The sequence below is a fragment of the Danio rerio genome, chromosome 9, assembly GCF_049306965.1.
Source record: "Danio rerio strain Tuebingen ecotype United States chromosome 9, GRCz12tu, whole genome shotgun sequence".
Lineage (NCBI taxonomy): Eukaryota > Metazoa > Chordata > Actinopteri > Cypriniformes > Danionidae > Danio > Danio rerio.
The window spans coordinates 57884020-57902003 of NC_133184.1; the positions used below are offsets into that span (position 1 = coordinate 57884020).

The 17984-nt window shown below is 38.1% G+C and overlaps 1 protein-coding gene and 1 long non-coding RNA gene across 7 annotated transcripts in view; one reads left to right on the top strand and one right to left on the bottom strand.

Annotated features, from left to right (window-relative positions):
• Positions 1-900: 900 nt before the first annotated feature.
• The window catches only part of si:ch211-39i22.1, a 45211-nt gene continuing 28127 nt past the window's right edge, over positions 901-17984 (bottom strand). For all 4 annotated transcript variants that reach the window (XM_021479062.3, XM_009305023.5, XM_009305024.5 and 1 more), the window contains exons 9-13: positions 13237-13269; positions 11897-11929; positions 7281-7397; positions 4420-4470; positions 901-2868 (exon numbers count right to left, since the gene is read on the bottom strand). In XM_021479062.3, coding sequence (XP_021334737.1) covers positions 2837-2868; positions 4420-4470; positions 7281-7397; positions 11897-11929; positions 13237-13269 — 266 coding nt within the window. In that variant the 3' untranslated portion in view covers positions 901-2836. The remainder of the gene's footprint in view (positions 2869-4419; positions 4471-7280; positions 7398-11896; positions 11930-13236; positions 13270-17984) is intronic.
• The window catches only part of LOC141376240 (uncharacterized), a 33822-nt gene continuing 23108 nt past the window's right edge, over positions 7271-17984 (top strand). For all 3 annotated transcript variants that reach the window (XR_012385720.1, XR_012385719.1, XR_012385718.1), the window contains exon 1: positions 7271-7418. This is a non-coding gene — a long non-coding RNA (uncharacterized lncRNA). The remainder of the gene's footprint in view (positions 7419-17984) is intronic.

The window sequence follows — 17984 nt, forward strand, 5'->3', positions numbered from 1 at the left end:
AGCAGCAGAAGAGCACACCGGGTGCCGCTCCTGTCAGCTAAGAACAGGAAACTGAGGCTACAATTCACACAGACTCACCAAAACTGGACAATAGAAGATTGGAGAAACGTTGCTGCTCTGAGTCTCCATTTCTGCTGACACATTCGGATGCTCGGCTCAGACAACATGAAAGCATGGATCATCCTGCCTTGTATCAGCGGTTCAGGCTGCTGGTGGTGGTGTAATGGTGTGGGGGAGATTTTCTTTGGGTCCATTAGTACCAATTGAGCATCAACGCCACAGCCTACCTGAGTATTGCTGCTGACCATGTCCATCCCTTTATGAGCACAGTGTCTCCATCTTCTGATGGCTACTTCCAGCAGGATAACGCAGCATGTCATAAAGCTCAATCATCTCAGACTGGTGAACATGACGATGAGTTCACTGTACTCAAATGGCCTCCACAGTCACCAGAGCTCAATCCAATAGAGCAGCTTTGGGATGTGGTGGAACGGGAGATTGGCATCATGGATGTGCAGCCGACAAATCTGCAGCAACTGTGTGATGCTATCATGACAATATGGAGCAAAATCTCTGAGGAATATTTCCAGTAGCTTGTTGAATCTCTGCCACCAAGGAGTAAGGCAAAAGGGGGGTACTCCTTAGGTAAAGTGTACCTAATAAAGTGGCCGGTTAAAGTACATTTTAACTTCAGAGTTAAGAAATCAGTTTTCAATACGCAAATAAAAACATCTGTCATTTTTTTGAAATTTGAAAGTATCATAGCTCAATATAATAAACACATATTTAACATTTAAAACAGCCAGAAAACTGAGTTTTTCACTTTGTTTCTCAGATCGATGTGTTGTTGATGATTTCATATACGCGTTAAAACGGTGCCATTAAATGCATACATCATCATTTAAATTTAATCAAACCTTTATTCAAATTTAACATATTTACATAATTAAACAACTAAGAAAAACTCTGTGATTATCTCAGACCAAATCGTTTCCATGTTGTGAGATCTGCCTTATGAATGATGAACAATTTGACATAAAAGATAACTGATTAATGATGCAGCAAAAACAATACACTTCTTAAGCAATGAAATTAAATGCCTCTCCCGAAAGGATTCCTGTCTAATTATACGCACTATAAAACAATATCTGTAAATTAGCAGTTCTTCATATTTTGTGATCATGTTTTAATTTCTCCTGTTTATTTCTGCTTTTGAATTGCATTATGAGCTCTTGATCTTGATTTGTTAAACCGTAGAGTTGAATTTTCAACACCAGTAGTGGACAGAGCAGAGATCAACATCCCATAATGCAGTTCACCACCGCAAATAAGCACAAAATACAGAAACTGTTCATTAGCAGATATTTTATACAGTGCACACACACACACTTGTATATACGGTTTACAGGGACTCTACATAGCGTATGCATTTTATACAGTAAAATTATTATGTGGCCTTAACCCTTAAACGAGCACATTTTAAATGCTAAAAACTCTAAAGTATGACTTTAACAGTTTTGAATTGTAAGGACACAAGACATGTCCTCATAAAGCACTGCAATAGAGTACAACTACGTCATACCCATGTCATTATACACATTAGTGTCCTCGTAAACCACATAAACAAGTATGTACACATACACATGCTTGTGTATGTGGTTTACAGGGACTCCTCGTAGACAATGTATTTATACATCAAATAAAATCACTTAATATATGACCCTTACCTTTACAAAAAAACAACTGTTGTGCATTTTTAATGTGACAAACCCTGTAAAGTAGGATTTCTAAAGTAGTTTTGTGTTGTAAGGACACAATACGCCCTCATAAAGCACAATAATAGAGTACAACTGTCATACCCATGTCATTATACACATTAGTGTCCTCATAAACCATCTAAACAAGTATGTTCACCTACTTGTGTATGTGGTTTACAGGGACTCTACATAGGCGTAATGTACTTTATACAGCAAAAAAAAACAAGAATCGCTTAATTTATGGCCTTAAACCAAACCTTTACAATCAGACTTTGGCAAATTGTAAATGTTAAAAAACGTCAAGTAAGATTTTAACAGTTTTGAATTGCTTGCACACAAGACATGTCCTCATAAAGCACTGCAATTGAGAACAACTGCATCATACCCATGTCATTATACACATTAGTGTCCTCGTTAACCACATAAACAAGTATGCACACACACATCCCTACTAAAAAAACAGCTTAAACCAGCCTAAGCTGGCCATTTCCAGCCTGGTTTTAGCTGGTAAGGCTGGGAGATGCTATATTGACTAGCCTAGCCAGGCTGGAAGCCCAGCCAATACCAGCTATGTCCAGCTTAATAAACCAGGCTGGTCAAGCTGGTTTTAGCTGGATTTAGGTGGTCATTTTCCAGCCTGACCAGCTAAGACCAGGCTGGAAATGGCTGGAAACCAGCCTGGAAATGGCTGGAAACCAGGCTGGAAATGGCCAAAAACCCCTCTAAAACCGGGCTGGTCGACCAGCTAAAACCAGCTGGTTTAAGCTGGATTTTTCAGCAGGGATCGCATCCCATTCAAAAGGAAATTACATTCAGAAAAATCATGAACAGTCCTAAAGTCTCTGCTATAGAGAACTGATGTCAAAGTGTGTGTGTGTGTGTGTGTGTGTGTGTGTGTGTGTGTGTGTGTGTGTGTGTGTGTGTGTGTGTGTGTGTGTGTGTGTGTGTGTGTGTGTGTGTGTGTGTGTGCGCGCGTGTGTGTGTGTGTGTGTGTGTGCGTGCGTGCGCGTGTCTCTTCATCCTGATCCTCCACAGTTCAATGTAAATCAGTTCACAGTATCTTCAGTTCAGAGCTCTGGTTATGAAGAGGAGTCCAGTAGAGTGCTTAAAACTGCAGATAATCACACACAAACCAGACATTATTCAGAATAATGACAATCATATATAATGATGTATAATAAACATAAATAAATATAATAATAATACAGGTTTTCTGGAACTGCTTACTGTGTTTAACTACACAACATATCATAAAATAATATAATTAAACAACTAAACATTCATTTGTTTTGCTATTATTAATATTATTATTATTATTATTATTATTATTATTATTATTATTATTGAATAATTTTTACTAGTTGCTAGGTAGTTGTTGTGGTTTTTCTAGAGTGTTGCAAGAGGGTTATTTGTTATCCCCCAAAATACTGATTGAATACTGATGACTGGTTGTTGTCAGGGGATTGTTGGTAGGGTGTTGCTAGTTAGTTAGAAGGCTCTGAGTGGTTGCTAGGGTGTTGCTATGTAGTAGTTAAGTGACTTTAGATGATAACTAGAGTGTTACTGGAAGGTCTTTGTGCTTGCCAAACCAGGTAATTTAGATGGTTTAAGTACCAGGTTTTTGAGTGGTTGCTAGGCTGTTGCTAGTTAGCCATTAGGAGGTTTGGGGAAGTTGCTAGGGCGTTTCTAGATAGTTGTTCTGGGTTCTAGGTGGTTGCAAGGTAGTTGTTAAGAGGTTTGTAATGGTAACCAGGATGTTGCCAGGCGGTTCTTTGTGCTTCCCAAACATTAACAGACAGTTCTAAAGGGTTTCTGGTGGTTGCTAGGGTGTTGCTTATTAGTTGTTAGAGGGTGTTCTGCGTGGTTGCTAAGGTGTTGCTAGTTGAAGTTTGGGTGTCTTGCGAAGATAAAACGTTTATGATCTGGCAATGCTAGTTAGTTGGTAGAAGATATTGGGTTGTTGATAGTGTTGTTAGGTAGTTGTTAGGGGTTCCGGGGGATGTAGCTAATGTGCTGCCAGGTAGCCTGGGACTTCTTGTGGCTCCCATCATAGGATATTATTGGTGGTTGCTAGGTGTATGTTGGGGTGTTTTAGGAAGTGATTCTCATCTATTCTATGAGTTGTTGTTATTCAGCACAGAGTTTCATGGTTACCCTGCTGAAAAATCCAGCTTAAACCAGCCTAAGTTGGTTGGCTGGTTTTAGCTGGTCGGCCAGGCTGGTTTTAGAGGGGTTTTGGCCACTTCCAGGCTGGTTTCCAGCCATTTCCAGCCTGGTCTTAGCTGGTCAGGTTGGGAGATGATCAGCTAAAACCAGCTTGACCAGCCTAGCCAAGCTGGGAGACCAGCCAAAACCAGCTATATCCAGCTTAAACCAGGCTGGTCAAGCTGGTTTTAGCTGGATTAGGCTGTTCATTTTCCAGCCTGACCAGCTAAGACCAGGCTGGAAATGAAAAAACCCTCTAAAACCAGGCTGGTCGACCAGCTAAAACCAGCTAACCAGCCTAGGCTGGTTTAAGCTGGATTTTTCAGCAGGGTAGTTGTGCTCATTGACTTGTGTTTGTTGTTTGTCTCTGCAACACTCTACAGCTCTAGTTTATGCTGTTATGCAATGGCATATGAATATAATAACACTGAGTGAGAATAATCCATGATCTGCTCACCCTGTGGGTCGCTCTGTGTGCCGTTCTCTTGCTTGGCGCTCTCGACATCACCTGAGGAGAAAGCATATGTTCTCATTCAGCAGTTAACACACTGACTGGCTCACACTAATGTTGAGACAGATGTTGGTTGGAATGAATTAAACTGTAGAGAATGATGCCATATTATATCAAAACACGCTGCGCTGCAATTACTACAGCACAGCTCAGATGCATCTGAATGAATGAGTTTTTGATCACTCAGCTTTACATGTGAACTGTGTGGGTTTTGTGTGCTACTACCTGCATCAAACATAGCTGACTGTCAAGATAATGATGCAGAACACCAGCATATGTATGCTATACTGCCTACTGCAGGGGTGTCCAAACTTTTTGGGCCGAGGGCCAGATGCAAAAAAACAAACGTTGTCGCGGGCCAAATTTTACATACATCACACAGACACGCATATATATATATATATATATATATATATATATATATATATATATATATATATATATATATATATATATATATATATATATATATAAATACAGTTGAAGTCAGAATTGTTAGCCCCCCTAAATTATTAGCCCCCGTTTATTTTTTCCCCAATTTCTGTTTAACGGAGAGAAGATTTTTTTTTCCACACATTTCTAAACATATTAGTTTTAGTAACTCATTTCTAATAACTGATTTATTTTATCTTTGCCATGATGACAGTAAATAATATTTGACTGGATATTTTTAAGACACTTCTATACAGCTTAAAGTGACATTTAAAGGCTTAACTAGGTTAAGCAAGTTAACTTGTTAAGTTAAGGTAATTAGGGAAGTTATTTTATAACAATGGTTTGATCTGAAGACTTAAGGGGCTAATAATTTTGACCTTAAAATGGTTCATTAAAAAAATTTAAACCGCTTTTTATTCTAGCCGAAATAAAACAAAAGTCTTTCTCCAAAAGAAATAATATTATCAGACATTCTGTAAAAATGTCCTTGCTCTGTTAAACATCATTTGGGAAATATTTAAAAAAGAAGAAATAAATCAAAGAGGGGCTAATAATTCAGACTTCAACTGTGTGTAGATAGATAGATAGATATATAGATAGATAGATATATAGATAGATAGATAGATAGATAGATAGATAGATAGATAGATAGATAGATAGATAGATAGATAGATAGATAGATAGATAGATAGATAGATAGATAGATAGATAGATAGATAGATAGATAGATAGACATACCGACAGACAGACAGGCAGACAGATAGATAGATCATAACAAGAACTGCTGCTTAATTGAATGCATGTCATAGCGACACCCGGTGGTTATTTATTGAATTACGTTCATTTTTGTATAGCGGGCCAGATTCTATTGATATTTATAAAAAGCCTCGCCGCGAGCCGCCAAAAAACTGATTGCGGGCCGCAGATGGCCCGCGGGCCGTAGTTTGGACATGCCTGGCCTACTGTTATTCATGAGTAGTATCTGAAAGCATGATGCATGAACATATGATATGGTCACTGCGGCTGAACTACAGTAGTATAATGCATCATATACAAACAATGTAGTAAAAAGTATAACATCGTCATTATCGCCCCCTGTTGGTTCAGTGTGCCCTTAACAAACATCACAAAAATGTTTTAATAATTTTCATGCGGACATTTCTTTTATTATTGAAAGTGGGGTAACTTATACACTTCATAAAGATGCCCATTTCTGTGCCTAAGTAGGATCTGAAGGAGCAGTTGGTAATTAAATCAGGGTTTCTACAGGTTTTATCAAGTCAAATTTAAGACTTTTTAAGACCCTTTTAAGACCATAATGAATGAAATTTCAGACTTGCACAAGGCTAAACGCCAAAAAAAATGTTTTAAATAGCCAAGTTAAAACATTAAAAACAAGTGTTAATGTAAGGAGGATAATTAAACCATATTAATAAGTAAATAAATAAACGTTTCTTAACTTTTATTGAAATGCATTGTTAATGATTGGATGGGTGTTGGCTCAATTGGGTATAGCTTTTAATGCACATAGAAAAAAATTAACACCCGTTTAAAATTATTTAAGACCTACAACACAATATTTCAGTGAATTTAAGACTTTTTACGGACTAAAATTTGGTTTTTGAAATTTAATAATAATAATAATATTAATAATTCCTTACATTTATATAGTGCATTTCTAGACACTCAAAGGGGGGTCTCCTCATCTACCACCAGTGTGCAGCATCCACCTGGATGCGCCAGACAGCACACCACACACCAGCTGATTGGTGGAGAGGAGACAGAGATGAAGCCAATTGAATATGGGGAGGGTTAGGAGGCCATGATGGACAGAGGCCAGTGGGCAGATTTGACCAGGATGCTGGGGTTAAACTCCTACTTTTTTTCCAGGGACATCCTGGGATTTTTAACGACCACAGAGAGTCGGGACCTCGGTTTAACCTCTCATGCGAAAGACGGCGCTCACCGGGCAGTGTAGAGTCCCCTTCACTATACTGGGGCATTAGGACCCACACAGACTGCAGGTTGAGCACCCCCTGCTGGCCTCACTAACACCACTTCCGGGAGCAATCTAGCTTTCCCATGTGGTCTCCCACCCAGGCGCAGCTCTGCTTAGCTTCAGTGGGCGACCATGTGAGAGTTGCAGAGAGCTAGCTGCCGGCTTAAACATTTTAAGACTTTTTAAGACCCTGCAGATACCCTGTTAAAGACGTGTGTATGATCCAGGTTGCAGCTGAACTCTGCAGGAAGGTGGATCTCCAGGAACAGGGTTGTTCACCCCTGATTTAAACACCTCACATGTATAATAATGTGTTTATAATTAAGACTGTATTTGACTGATTCTCATCTGATTGTCTTCTAGATGCACACACCTCTCTGGGCCTTGAAGCAGAGCTTCTTCTTCTGGTAGGTGAAGTATCCGGTTATGGCTCCAACAGCTGCTACTGCGATCCCGCAGACCACACCGACAACCGTCCCAGATCCACTGTCTGCACACAACAACACAGCAGGTCAGTCACGTCTGGCAGCTCCAGTGAGCTGCGGGGTTGCTAGGGTGTTGCTAGGTAGACTTTATGGGATTCTTTGGGGTTCATAGAATGCTAAGTAGCTTTTATTGAGTTTTAGATGGTTACTAAGGCCTTCGGGATGGTTGCTAGGTTGTTACTTTGTGAGTTGTGGTTGGGGATTCTGTGTGGTTGCTAGGGTGTTGCTATGTAGATACTTATTTGGGGATTCTGTGTGGTTTCTAGGGTGTTGCTATGTAGGTACTTTTTAAGGGGATTCTGGGTGGTTGCTAGAGAGTCAATATGTAGGAAGGGGTTGAGGAGTCTGGGTGGTTGCTAGGGTGTCACTATGTAGGCAGTAGTTAAAGATTCTGCTGGTTGCTATGTTGTTGCTATGTAGGTAGTGGTTAGAGATTCTGTGTGGTTGCTAGGGGGTTGTTGTGTAGGTAGTAGCTGAGGATTCTAGGTGGTTGCTAGAGTGTTGCTATGTAGATAGTGGTTGGGGATTCTGGGTGCTTGCTAGGATGTTGCTATATAGGTAAAGGTTGAGATTATGAGTGGTTACTAGGGTGTCACTGTGTAGGTAGTGGTTTGGGATTCTGGGTGATTGCTAGGGTAACGCATTATAGATACTTATTGGGAGATTCTGGGTGGTTGCTAGGGTAACGCATTATAGATACTTATTAGGAGATTCTGGGTGGTTGCTAGGGTGTTGCTATGTAGATAGTGGCTGAGGATTCTGTGTGGTTTCTAGGGGGTTGCTATGTAGGTAGTGGCTGGGGATTCTGGGTGGTTGCTAGGGTAACGCATTATAGATACTTATTGGGAGATTCTGGGTGGTTGCTAGGGTGTTGCTATGTAGATAGTGGCTGAGGATTCTGTGTGGTTTCTAGGGGGTTGCCCATGTAGGTAGTGGCTGGGGATTCTGGGTGGTTGCTAGGGTATCACATTATAGATACTTATTGGGAGATTCTGGGTGGTTGCTAGTGTGTTGCTATGTAGGTAATAGCTGAGAAATATGGGTGGTTGCTAGAGTGTTGCTATGTACATACTGGTTGGGGATTGTGGGTGGTTGCTAGGATGTTGCTATGTAGGTATTGGTTGAGATTCTGGGTGGTTGCTAGGGTGTTGCTTGGTAGGTAGTGGTTGGGGATTCTGGGTCATTGCTATGGTTTTGCTATGTACATAGTGGTTGTGAATTCTGTGTGGTTGCTAGGGTGTTGTTTTGTAGGTAGTGGTTGATGATTCTGGATGGTTGCTAGGTTGTCACTATGTAAATAGTGTTAGGGGATTCTGAGTGGTTGCTAGGGTGTTGCTATGTAGATGGTGGTAAGAGATTCTGGGTGTTTACTAGAGTGTTGCTATGTAAATAGTGGCTGGGGATTCTGAGTGGTTGCTAGGGTGTTGCCATGTAGATGTTGGTAAGGAATTCTGGGTGGTTGCTAGGGTGTTGTTATGTAGGTAGTGGCTGGGTATTCTGAGTGGTTGCCTGGGTATCACTCTGTTGGTAGTTATTGGGGGATTTGGGGTGGTTGCTAGGTTGGTTATGAGAGGTTGAAATAACAATAGTTGTTTAAGGGGTTCTGGGAAACTGCTAGGGTGTTGTTATGCAGGTGAATATTTTTTTAGGGAGGTGTTCTTTGAAGTTGCTATGTTGGTATGTAGGTAGTTAGGGGGGCTCTGGGTGGTTGCTAAGGTTTTTATTGTGTAGGTAGTCATTCTTAGGTTAAGGCTAGCATGTTGTTATGCAAGTAGTGGTTGTGGGGTTCTGGGAGGTTGCTAGGGAGTTTTTATGTTAGTTGTTGTTGGGGGTTGTGGGAGGTTGCTAAGGTATTTAGGCAGGGTATTTGCAGTGTATGTTGAGTGTTTGACAAATTCCAAAGTATTTTCCTAATATACCTGTCATAATAAGATTTGTCTGCAAAAATCATTGCATTTTGCTGAAACGCAGAGAAAGATGCGGACAAATGAAGCCACACAATCAGCCCAGAGTGGATGAAAATGACCCAGCAGCACACAAGGTTTACATTTGTAAAAATGATGAAGTTAACTTAATTGATTTGTGTTGGGATAACATGAAGGCGTTGTGTGGAACCCTGCAGCTATTACAGTTTATTAACACAGACTCCTCTTCTGCTGTCAGTGCAGTGGTCCAGCAGAGGGCAGCATCACAGCACAGACACTGCAGCTACACACATCACTGACATAAACAGGAGAGTCGACATATGAAGATGATCAAACAAGCTTTCAAATGTTGTAGAATAATTTAAGGACAACTTCGATTGAATGTTTTGATCCTCTTTAAATATTGACTACTGCATACGGCTAAAGTCAGAATTATTCGCCCTCCTGTTCAATTAAAATTGTTTAATAAATGTGGTTTATCTGAGAGCAGATCTCTGCAACACATTTCTAATAATAATAGTGTTAATAACTCATCTCTAATAACTGATTTATTTTCTTTATGTCATGATGGCAGCACATAATATTAGACTAGATATTCTTCAAGACACTAGTATTCAGCTTAAAGTGACATGTAAAGGCTTCACTAGGGTAATTAGGGTAAAGTTAGGGTAATTAGGCAAGTCATTGTATAACAGTGGTTTGTTCTGGAGACAATCCAACACTAATATTGCTGAAGGGGCGAATAATATTGAGCTTAAAATGGCTTTAAAACTATTAAAACTGCTTTTATTCTAGCCCAAATAAAACAAATAAGACTTTCTCTAGAAGAAACAATATTAGAGGAAATACTGTGAACAATTCCTGAATCTGTTCAACATTAAACATTCACACACTGTATGGAAACGCAGGTACTTCTTTAAAGTAAATAGCTTTGAAGAGTTAAGTTAACTTCATTTTTTTTTAATTATGCACACAGTTCATTCACTTCAAGGCAAAAGGTTTACTCGTTATTTTAAGTAAAGGCAGCTAATCGTTTTAGAAGTACAGTGCAGGGGTGAATACTTTTACCATCAGCTGTATATGTGGCTGTATACCAACAATGTAGCTCTGGTTAATTATATTGATGATTTAAATGTCACAATTATGACATACCAGGACTTTAATTATGAAATAAAATGAAGTGATCTCATCCTTTTGTCAGAACACACACTTAGTGATAATCTTGACATGCCGTCTCATTAAGATGATCTATTGCGTCTATTTTGACTTTGTTTTCGGACCGGCTTGTCATCTCCTTTTATTATACTTCATCATTTTGAGGTTTGATCTGATAATTCAGTTTTTGAGCGTCATCATGTTGCCTGATAGTAGGTTCAGATAAGATCTAGCCTGATAATGTTTATTATCATGTCATAAAGGATGTGTGTCTGCTCTCAGAGCGGCTTATCAATCACTTACACATACACTCACTGGCCACTTTATTAGGTACACTTTACTTGTACCAGGCTGGACCCCTACTGGAAATATTCCTCAGAGATTTTGCTCCATATTGTCATGATAGCATCACACAGTTGCTGCAGATTTGTCGGCTGCACATCCATGATGCCAATCTCCCGTTCCACCACATCCCAAAGCTGCTCTATTGGATTGAGCTCTGGTGACTGTGGAGGCCATTTGAGTACAGTGAACTCATCGTCATGTTCAAGAAAGCAGTCTGAGATGATTGAGCTTTATGACATGCTGCGTTATCCTGCTGGAAGTAGCCATCAGAAGATGGAGACACTGTGCTCATAAAGGGATGGACATGGTCAGCAGCAATACTCAGGTAGGCTGTGGCGTTGATGCTCAATTGGTACTAATGGACCCAAAGAAAATCTCCCCCACACCATTACACCACCACCACCAGCCTGAACCGCTGATACAAGGCAGGATGATCCATGCTTTCATGTTGTTGAGGCCGAAGTCTGAGTCGAGCATCCAAATGTGTCAGCAGAAATGGAGACTCATCAGAGCAGCAACGTTTCTCCAATCTTCTATTGTGCAGTTTTGGTGAGTCTGTGTGAATTGTAGCCTCAGTTTCCTGTTCTTAGCTGACAGAAGCGGCACCCGGTGTGCTCTTCTGCTGCTGTAGCCCATCCGCCTCAAGGTTGGACGTGTTTTCTTCCCCATTCTGATGCTCGCTTTAAACTGCAGCAGATCGTCTTGACCATGTCTACATGCCTATATGCATTGAGTTTCTGCCATGTGATTGGCTGATTAGAAATTTGCATTATTGAGCAGTTGGACAGGTGTACCTAATAAAGTGGCCGGTTAGTGTGTACTCACACACACATACAGAAACACACATACACTACACACTGTAACAGTTCTAACTAATATAATAAAAGATATATAAATAAATATTTATAGCTCTTTCTTTTGTTGATGTTAGTTCAAGCATCTCTGATTACTTCTGTTATTAATGGACTCTTCATATTTTCACCTAAAGCACAGTAAAAGTGGAGGATCATGCATGCAAACTCTTTCACAAACGCTTAAATGTAAAAATAAAAAATAAAAAACATAATGAATGCTGATACCGTTTGAGCCAGAAACCGCTCCGGCGCTGTGAGCTGTAACGACACACACACACACACAAAATGACTTAATTAATTACTCCAAGCATGCTGCAACAAGCTCTGTACAGTAATGTCAGGATCTACTTCTACAGGAAAAACACCCTTCAGTTTATTCAGGAGTCTTTAAATCTTTTCATGTCTTAATTGTTTATTTATTTTTATAATAACAATAATGATAATAATAATAACAACATGTATTATTATTATTATTGGCGATGTGGTGGCACAGTAGGTAGTGCTTTCGCCTCACAGCAAGAAGGCCACTGGTTCAGCTGGGTCAGTTAGTGTTTCTGTGTGGAGTTTGCATGTTCTCTCTGCGTTTGTGTGGGTTTTCTCCGGGTGCTCTGGTTTTCCACACAAGTCCAAACACATGCGGTACAGGCGAATTGGGAAGGCTGAAGTGTCGTTTATGTGTGTGAATGAGTGTGGTTGTTTCCCCGGGATGGGCTGCAGCTTGAAGGGCATCTGCTGCATGCGTAAAACATATGCTGGATTAATTGTTGGTTCATTCCACTGTGGAGATTATTATTATTATTATTATTATTATTATTATTATTATTATTATTATTATTATTATTATTATTATTATTATTATTATTATTATTGTTGTGTGTCAGTCCACTAAGCTCCTCATTCATAATTTGATCATTTTTTCAGTCATTTTTGTTTAAATAAATTCTCATTATTATCAACTAATTACATTTTTCATAATTTCATCATTTTTTATCATTTTGACTATTTGCATATATACATGCTTCATGCTTCAATGTTTGCTTAAAGTTAAATTATTGTAACTTTTTACACCTAAAATTATAATATTCCCTTTTTTATTTTATTTTATAACTAACTTATTCAGGTTTAATATTCATTCATTGGTTTTCTTTTCAACTTAGTCACTTTATTTAATCTGGAATGAACTGCCAACTTATCCAGCACGTTTTTAGGCAGCGGATGCCCTTCCAGCCGCAACCCCTTAATGGGAAACATCCATACTTATTCACACATACACTACGGACAATATTAGGACACACATATCTTTGGACTGTGGGGGAAACTGGAGCACCCGGAGGAAACCCACACCAACACGGGGAGAACATGCAAACTCCACACAGAAACATCAACTGACCCAGCTAAGGCTTGAACCAGCAACCTTCTTGCTGTAAGGCAAACGTGCTACCCACTGCACCACTGCGTCGCCCTTCAGGTTTAACAAATCTTGTTTATTGCTATTCTTCACTTTATAGAGTGTGCAGATTCTAAACCTTCATTATTGTTTGTGTGTTTATTAATTTGTGCTTTACCTTTCTCTTGACCTGCACTTTCCTGAACCCCATCTGTAAACAAACACACACATAAACACAAATAAGTATTTCAATAAACAAACACACAAGCAAACAAAACTTACAAACAGAGGTAAATAAACAAACAAATGTACTAACAAACGAACACAAACATTAACAAAACACACTTTTACAAACAAACACACACACACACAAACAACAAACAAAAAACAAACACACACACACATACAATCGCACAAACAAAAAACAAACACACTTACAAACAAACACACACACATGCAAACAAACAAAAACAAACACACACACGAACAAACACACACAAACACACTAACAAAAAAACATACACAAACACAGACACAAAACACACTAACAAACAAACAAAAATCAAACACACTTACAAACAAAATAAAATCAAACACAAACAAAAACAAACAGACGAACAAACACAAAACAAGCACACTTACAAACAAACAAAAATACTTACAAACACACAAACAAACAAAAAAACACAGAAAGACAGACACACAAACAAAAAACACACAAAAAAAACACAAGCACACTTACAAACAAGCAAAAATCTAACAAAAACAAACACACAAACAAAAAATACACAAACAAAAAAACAAGCACACTTACAAACAAACAAAAATTAAACACAAACAAACACACAAACAAAAAATACACAAACAAACAAACCCAAAACAATCACACATACAAACAAGCAAAAATGAAACACAAACAAACAAAAACAAACACAAACAAACAAACAAACAAACAAACAAAAAACCAAAACAAGCACACTTACAAACAAAAAAACAAAAACCAAACACTTACAAACAAACAAAAAAAAAACAAATACACGTTCAAAGAAACAAAAATCTAACACAAACAAAAACAAACACAAAAACAAAAATACACAAACAAACCAACACAAAACAAGCACACTTACAAACGATCAAACAAAAAACAAACAAACACACAAACAAAAAATACACAAACAAAAAAACAAGCACACTTACAAACAAGCAAAAATCTAACAAAAACAAACACACAAACAAAAAATACACAAACAAAAAAACAAGCACACTTACAAACAAGCAAAAATCTAACAAAAACAAACACACAAACAAAAAATACACAAACAAAAAAACAAGCACACTTACAAACAAACAAAAATTAAACACAAACAAACACACAAACAAAAAATACACAAACAAACAAACCCAAAACAATCACACATACAAACAAGCAAAAATGAAACACAAACAAACAAAAACAAACACAAACAAACAAACAAACAAACAAACAAAAAACCAAAACAAGCACACTTACAAACAAAAAAACAAAAACCAAACACTTACAAACAAACAAAAAAAAACAAATACACGTTCAAAGAAACAAAAATCTAACACAAACAAAAACAAACACAAAAACAAAAATACACAAACAAACCAACACAAAACAAGCACACTTACAAACGATCAAACAAAAAACAAACAAACACACAAACAAAAAATACACAAACAAAAAAACAAGCACACTTACAAACAAGCAAAAATCTAACAAAAACAAACACACAAACAAAAAATACACAAACAAAAAAACAAGCACACTTACAAACAAACAAAAATTAAACACAAACAAACACACAAACAAAAAATACACAAACAAACAAACCCAAAACAATCACACATACAAACAAGCAAAAATGAAACACAAACAAACAAAAACAAACACAAACAAACAAACAAACAAACAAACAAAAAACCAAAACAAGCACACTTACAAACAAAAAAACAAAAACCAAACACTTACAAACAAACAAAAAAAAACAAATACACGTTCAAAGAAACAAAAATCTAACACAAACAAAAACAAACACAAAAACAAAAATACACAAACAAACCAACACAAAACAAGCACACTTACAAACGATCAAACAAAAAACAAACAAACACACTTACAAACAAACAAATGCTTAAGCAATTAAGCTAAAGAACAAACAAATGCACAAACAAACAGATAAACAAATAATTAAACAATAAGTAAACAAACAAATGTGGACACAAATGACATAAACACACACACACACACACACACACACACGTCTGAATAATAACTGTCAGATGCAGATTTCTGCACTGTTGTGTGTTGGTGAAGATCAGCTGTAGTGTTTTAGTGTAAATGATAGATGATAAACTGTAATGTGGTGGTGTTTCTGCATTATTCAGAGTTGCTGAGGCTCATAAACACACACACACACACACACACACACACACACACACACACACACACACACACACACACACACACAAGCACACTAGTGGAAACTGGAAGTTCTGCTTTTACTTTCTTAATCATGACTCATCTTGACAGATTCATATGACAGATTCACTCCACAACCAACAGCAAATAACTCAACTGTGTGATCACACACACACACATGCACACACACTCGCTCGAGCACACACACACACACACACACACACACACACACACACACACACACACACACACACACACACAGTCACTTACACATGTACGCACATACTACTCACACTATACACACACACTATATACATTATAAACACACACACACACTCTCACACACACAAATTATATATTATATTATATTATATTTATACACTCACATGCTCACATATACATGCACTAAAAATATATACACGCTTAGACACACTATATATATATATATATATACAGTGCATATGGAAAGTATTGATAGCGGTTGACTTTTTCCACATTTGTTTATGTTACAGCCTTATTCCGAAATGGATTAAATTGATTGATTTCTTCAACATTCTACACACAATCCCCCATAATGACAATGTGGAGAGAGTTTTAAAATAAAAAATAAAAGCTGATAAATCACATGTACATCAGTGTTCACAGGCTTTGGTGTGAAGCTCTAGATTGAGCTCAGGTTCATTCTGTCTCCACTGATCATTCTGGAGATGTTTCAGCAGCTTCATTGGAGTTCACCTGTGCTCAATTCAGCTGATCTGAAAAGGCTACACCTGTCTAGATAAGGGCCCAGGGTCAACAGTGCATGACAAAGCACAAACCAAGCATGAAGACAAAGGAATTGTCTGTAGACCTCCTAGAGAGGATTGAAGGCTGGGGAAGGTTACAGAAACATTTCTGTTGCTCTGAAAGCTCCAGAGAGCACAGCGGCCTCCATCATCCGTAAGTGGAGGATGTTTAACCACCGGGACTCTTCCTAGAGCTGGCCGGACATCTAAGCTGAGTGATCGGGGGAGAAGGGCCTCAGTCAGGGAGGTGATCAATAACCCGATGGTCACTCTTCCCAAAGACAGGTGTGCAGAGCTTGTGACGTCATATTCAAGAAGACTTGAGGCTGTAATCACTGACAAAGCTGCATCAACAGAGTATTGAGCAAAGCCTGTGAACACTGATGTACATCTGATTTTACAGCTTTAATAAATCTGCAACATTTTCACAAACTCTCTCCACATTGTCATTATGGGGGATTGTGTGTAGAATGTTGAGGAAATCAATCAGTTTAATCCATTTCGGAATAAGACTGTAACATAAACAAATGTGGAAAAAGTCAAGCGCTATCAATACTGTCCGGATGCACTGTATATTGCTGGGGAAAATATAAACTTCTCTAAGTGTGATACAGTTTGCATTCTGATGAAGCATTTTTGCAGACATAAGATACAGGTTATTAGAAAGACAGTGATCACTGTCTGAAAACAACTTCCTGTGCAGGTCTCTTAAAGCAGAGAGTTTCTGTGCGTGTATGTACAGTTGAAGTCAGATGAATTAGCCCCCCTTTCAATTTTTAAAAAATATTTCCCAAATGGTGTTGAACAGAGCAAGGAAATGTTCACAGTATGTCTGATAATATTTTTCTCTTCTGGAGAAAGTCTTATTTGTTTAATTTCAGCTAGAATAAAAGCAGTTTTTAATTTTTAAACACCATTTTAAGGTCATTATTTTTAGCCCCTTTAAGCTATTTTTTTTCCTCGATAGTCTACAGAACAAACCATCATTATACAATAAACTGCCTAATTACCATAACCTGCCTAGTTACCCTGATTAACCTAGTGAAGCCTTTAAATGTCACTTTAAGCTGTATAGAAGCGTCTTGAAGAATATTTAGTCTAATATTATTCACTATCATCATGACAAATAGAAAATAAATCAGTTATTAGAGATGAGTTATTATATATATATATATATATATATACACACACAACAGTTCTGTCTGGTTCTCAAATCTGATTGGCTGATAGCCATGCTATATTCTGCAATATCAGAACTCCTACAGCCTCTTTACCCTTTGTGTATTACTCCGCCCACATACAGCCAGCAGAAAGCAGACACTACAGATCCACAGTGTAAAAGATGCTTGCTCAGCTGTTTCACTGTCAGCTTATGATTTGAATCCAATGTGGAAGAAAGTAGTTCCTCATACAAAAGGGTTTTTGAGACTCCATGTTTGATTTTGTTCTGTATATACACAATTATGGCGTCAAACTGTTGTATAAACGCAATATCACACGAGTAGCAGTGCGATATGGCTGTATATCGGCACTGGTAGGGCACTCGGCCTATGGCCTCATGCCATCGCACGCCTCCCACCAGTGCCGATATACAGCCATTTCGCACTGCTACTCGTGTGATATTGCTCATTTTATATATATATATATATATATATATAGTCCATCACACATACTCACACACACTCATACTCTGTCTCC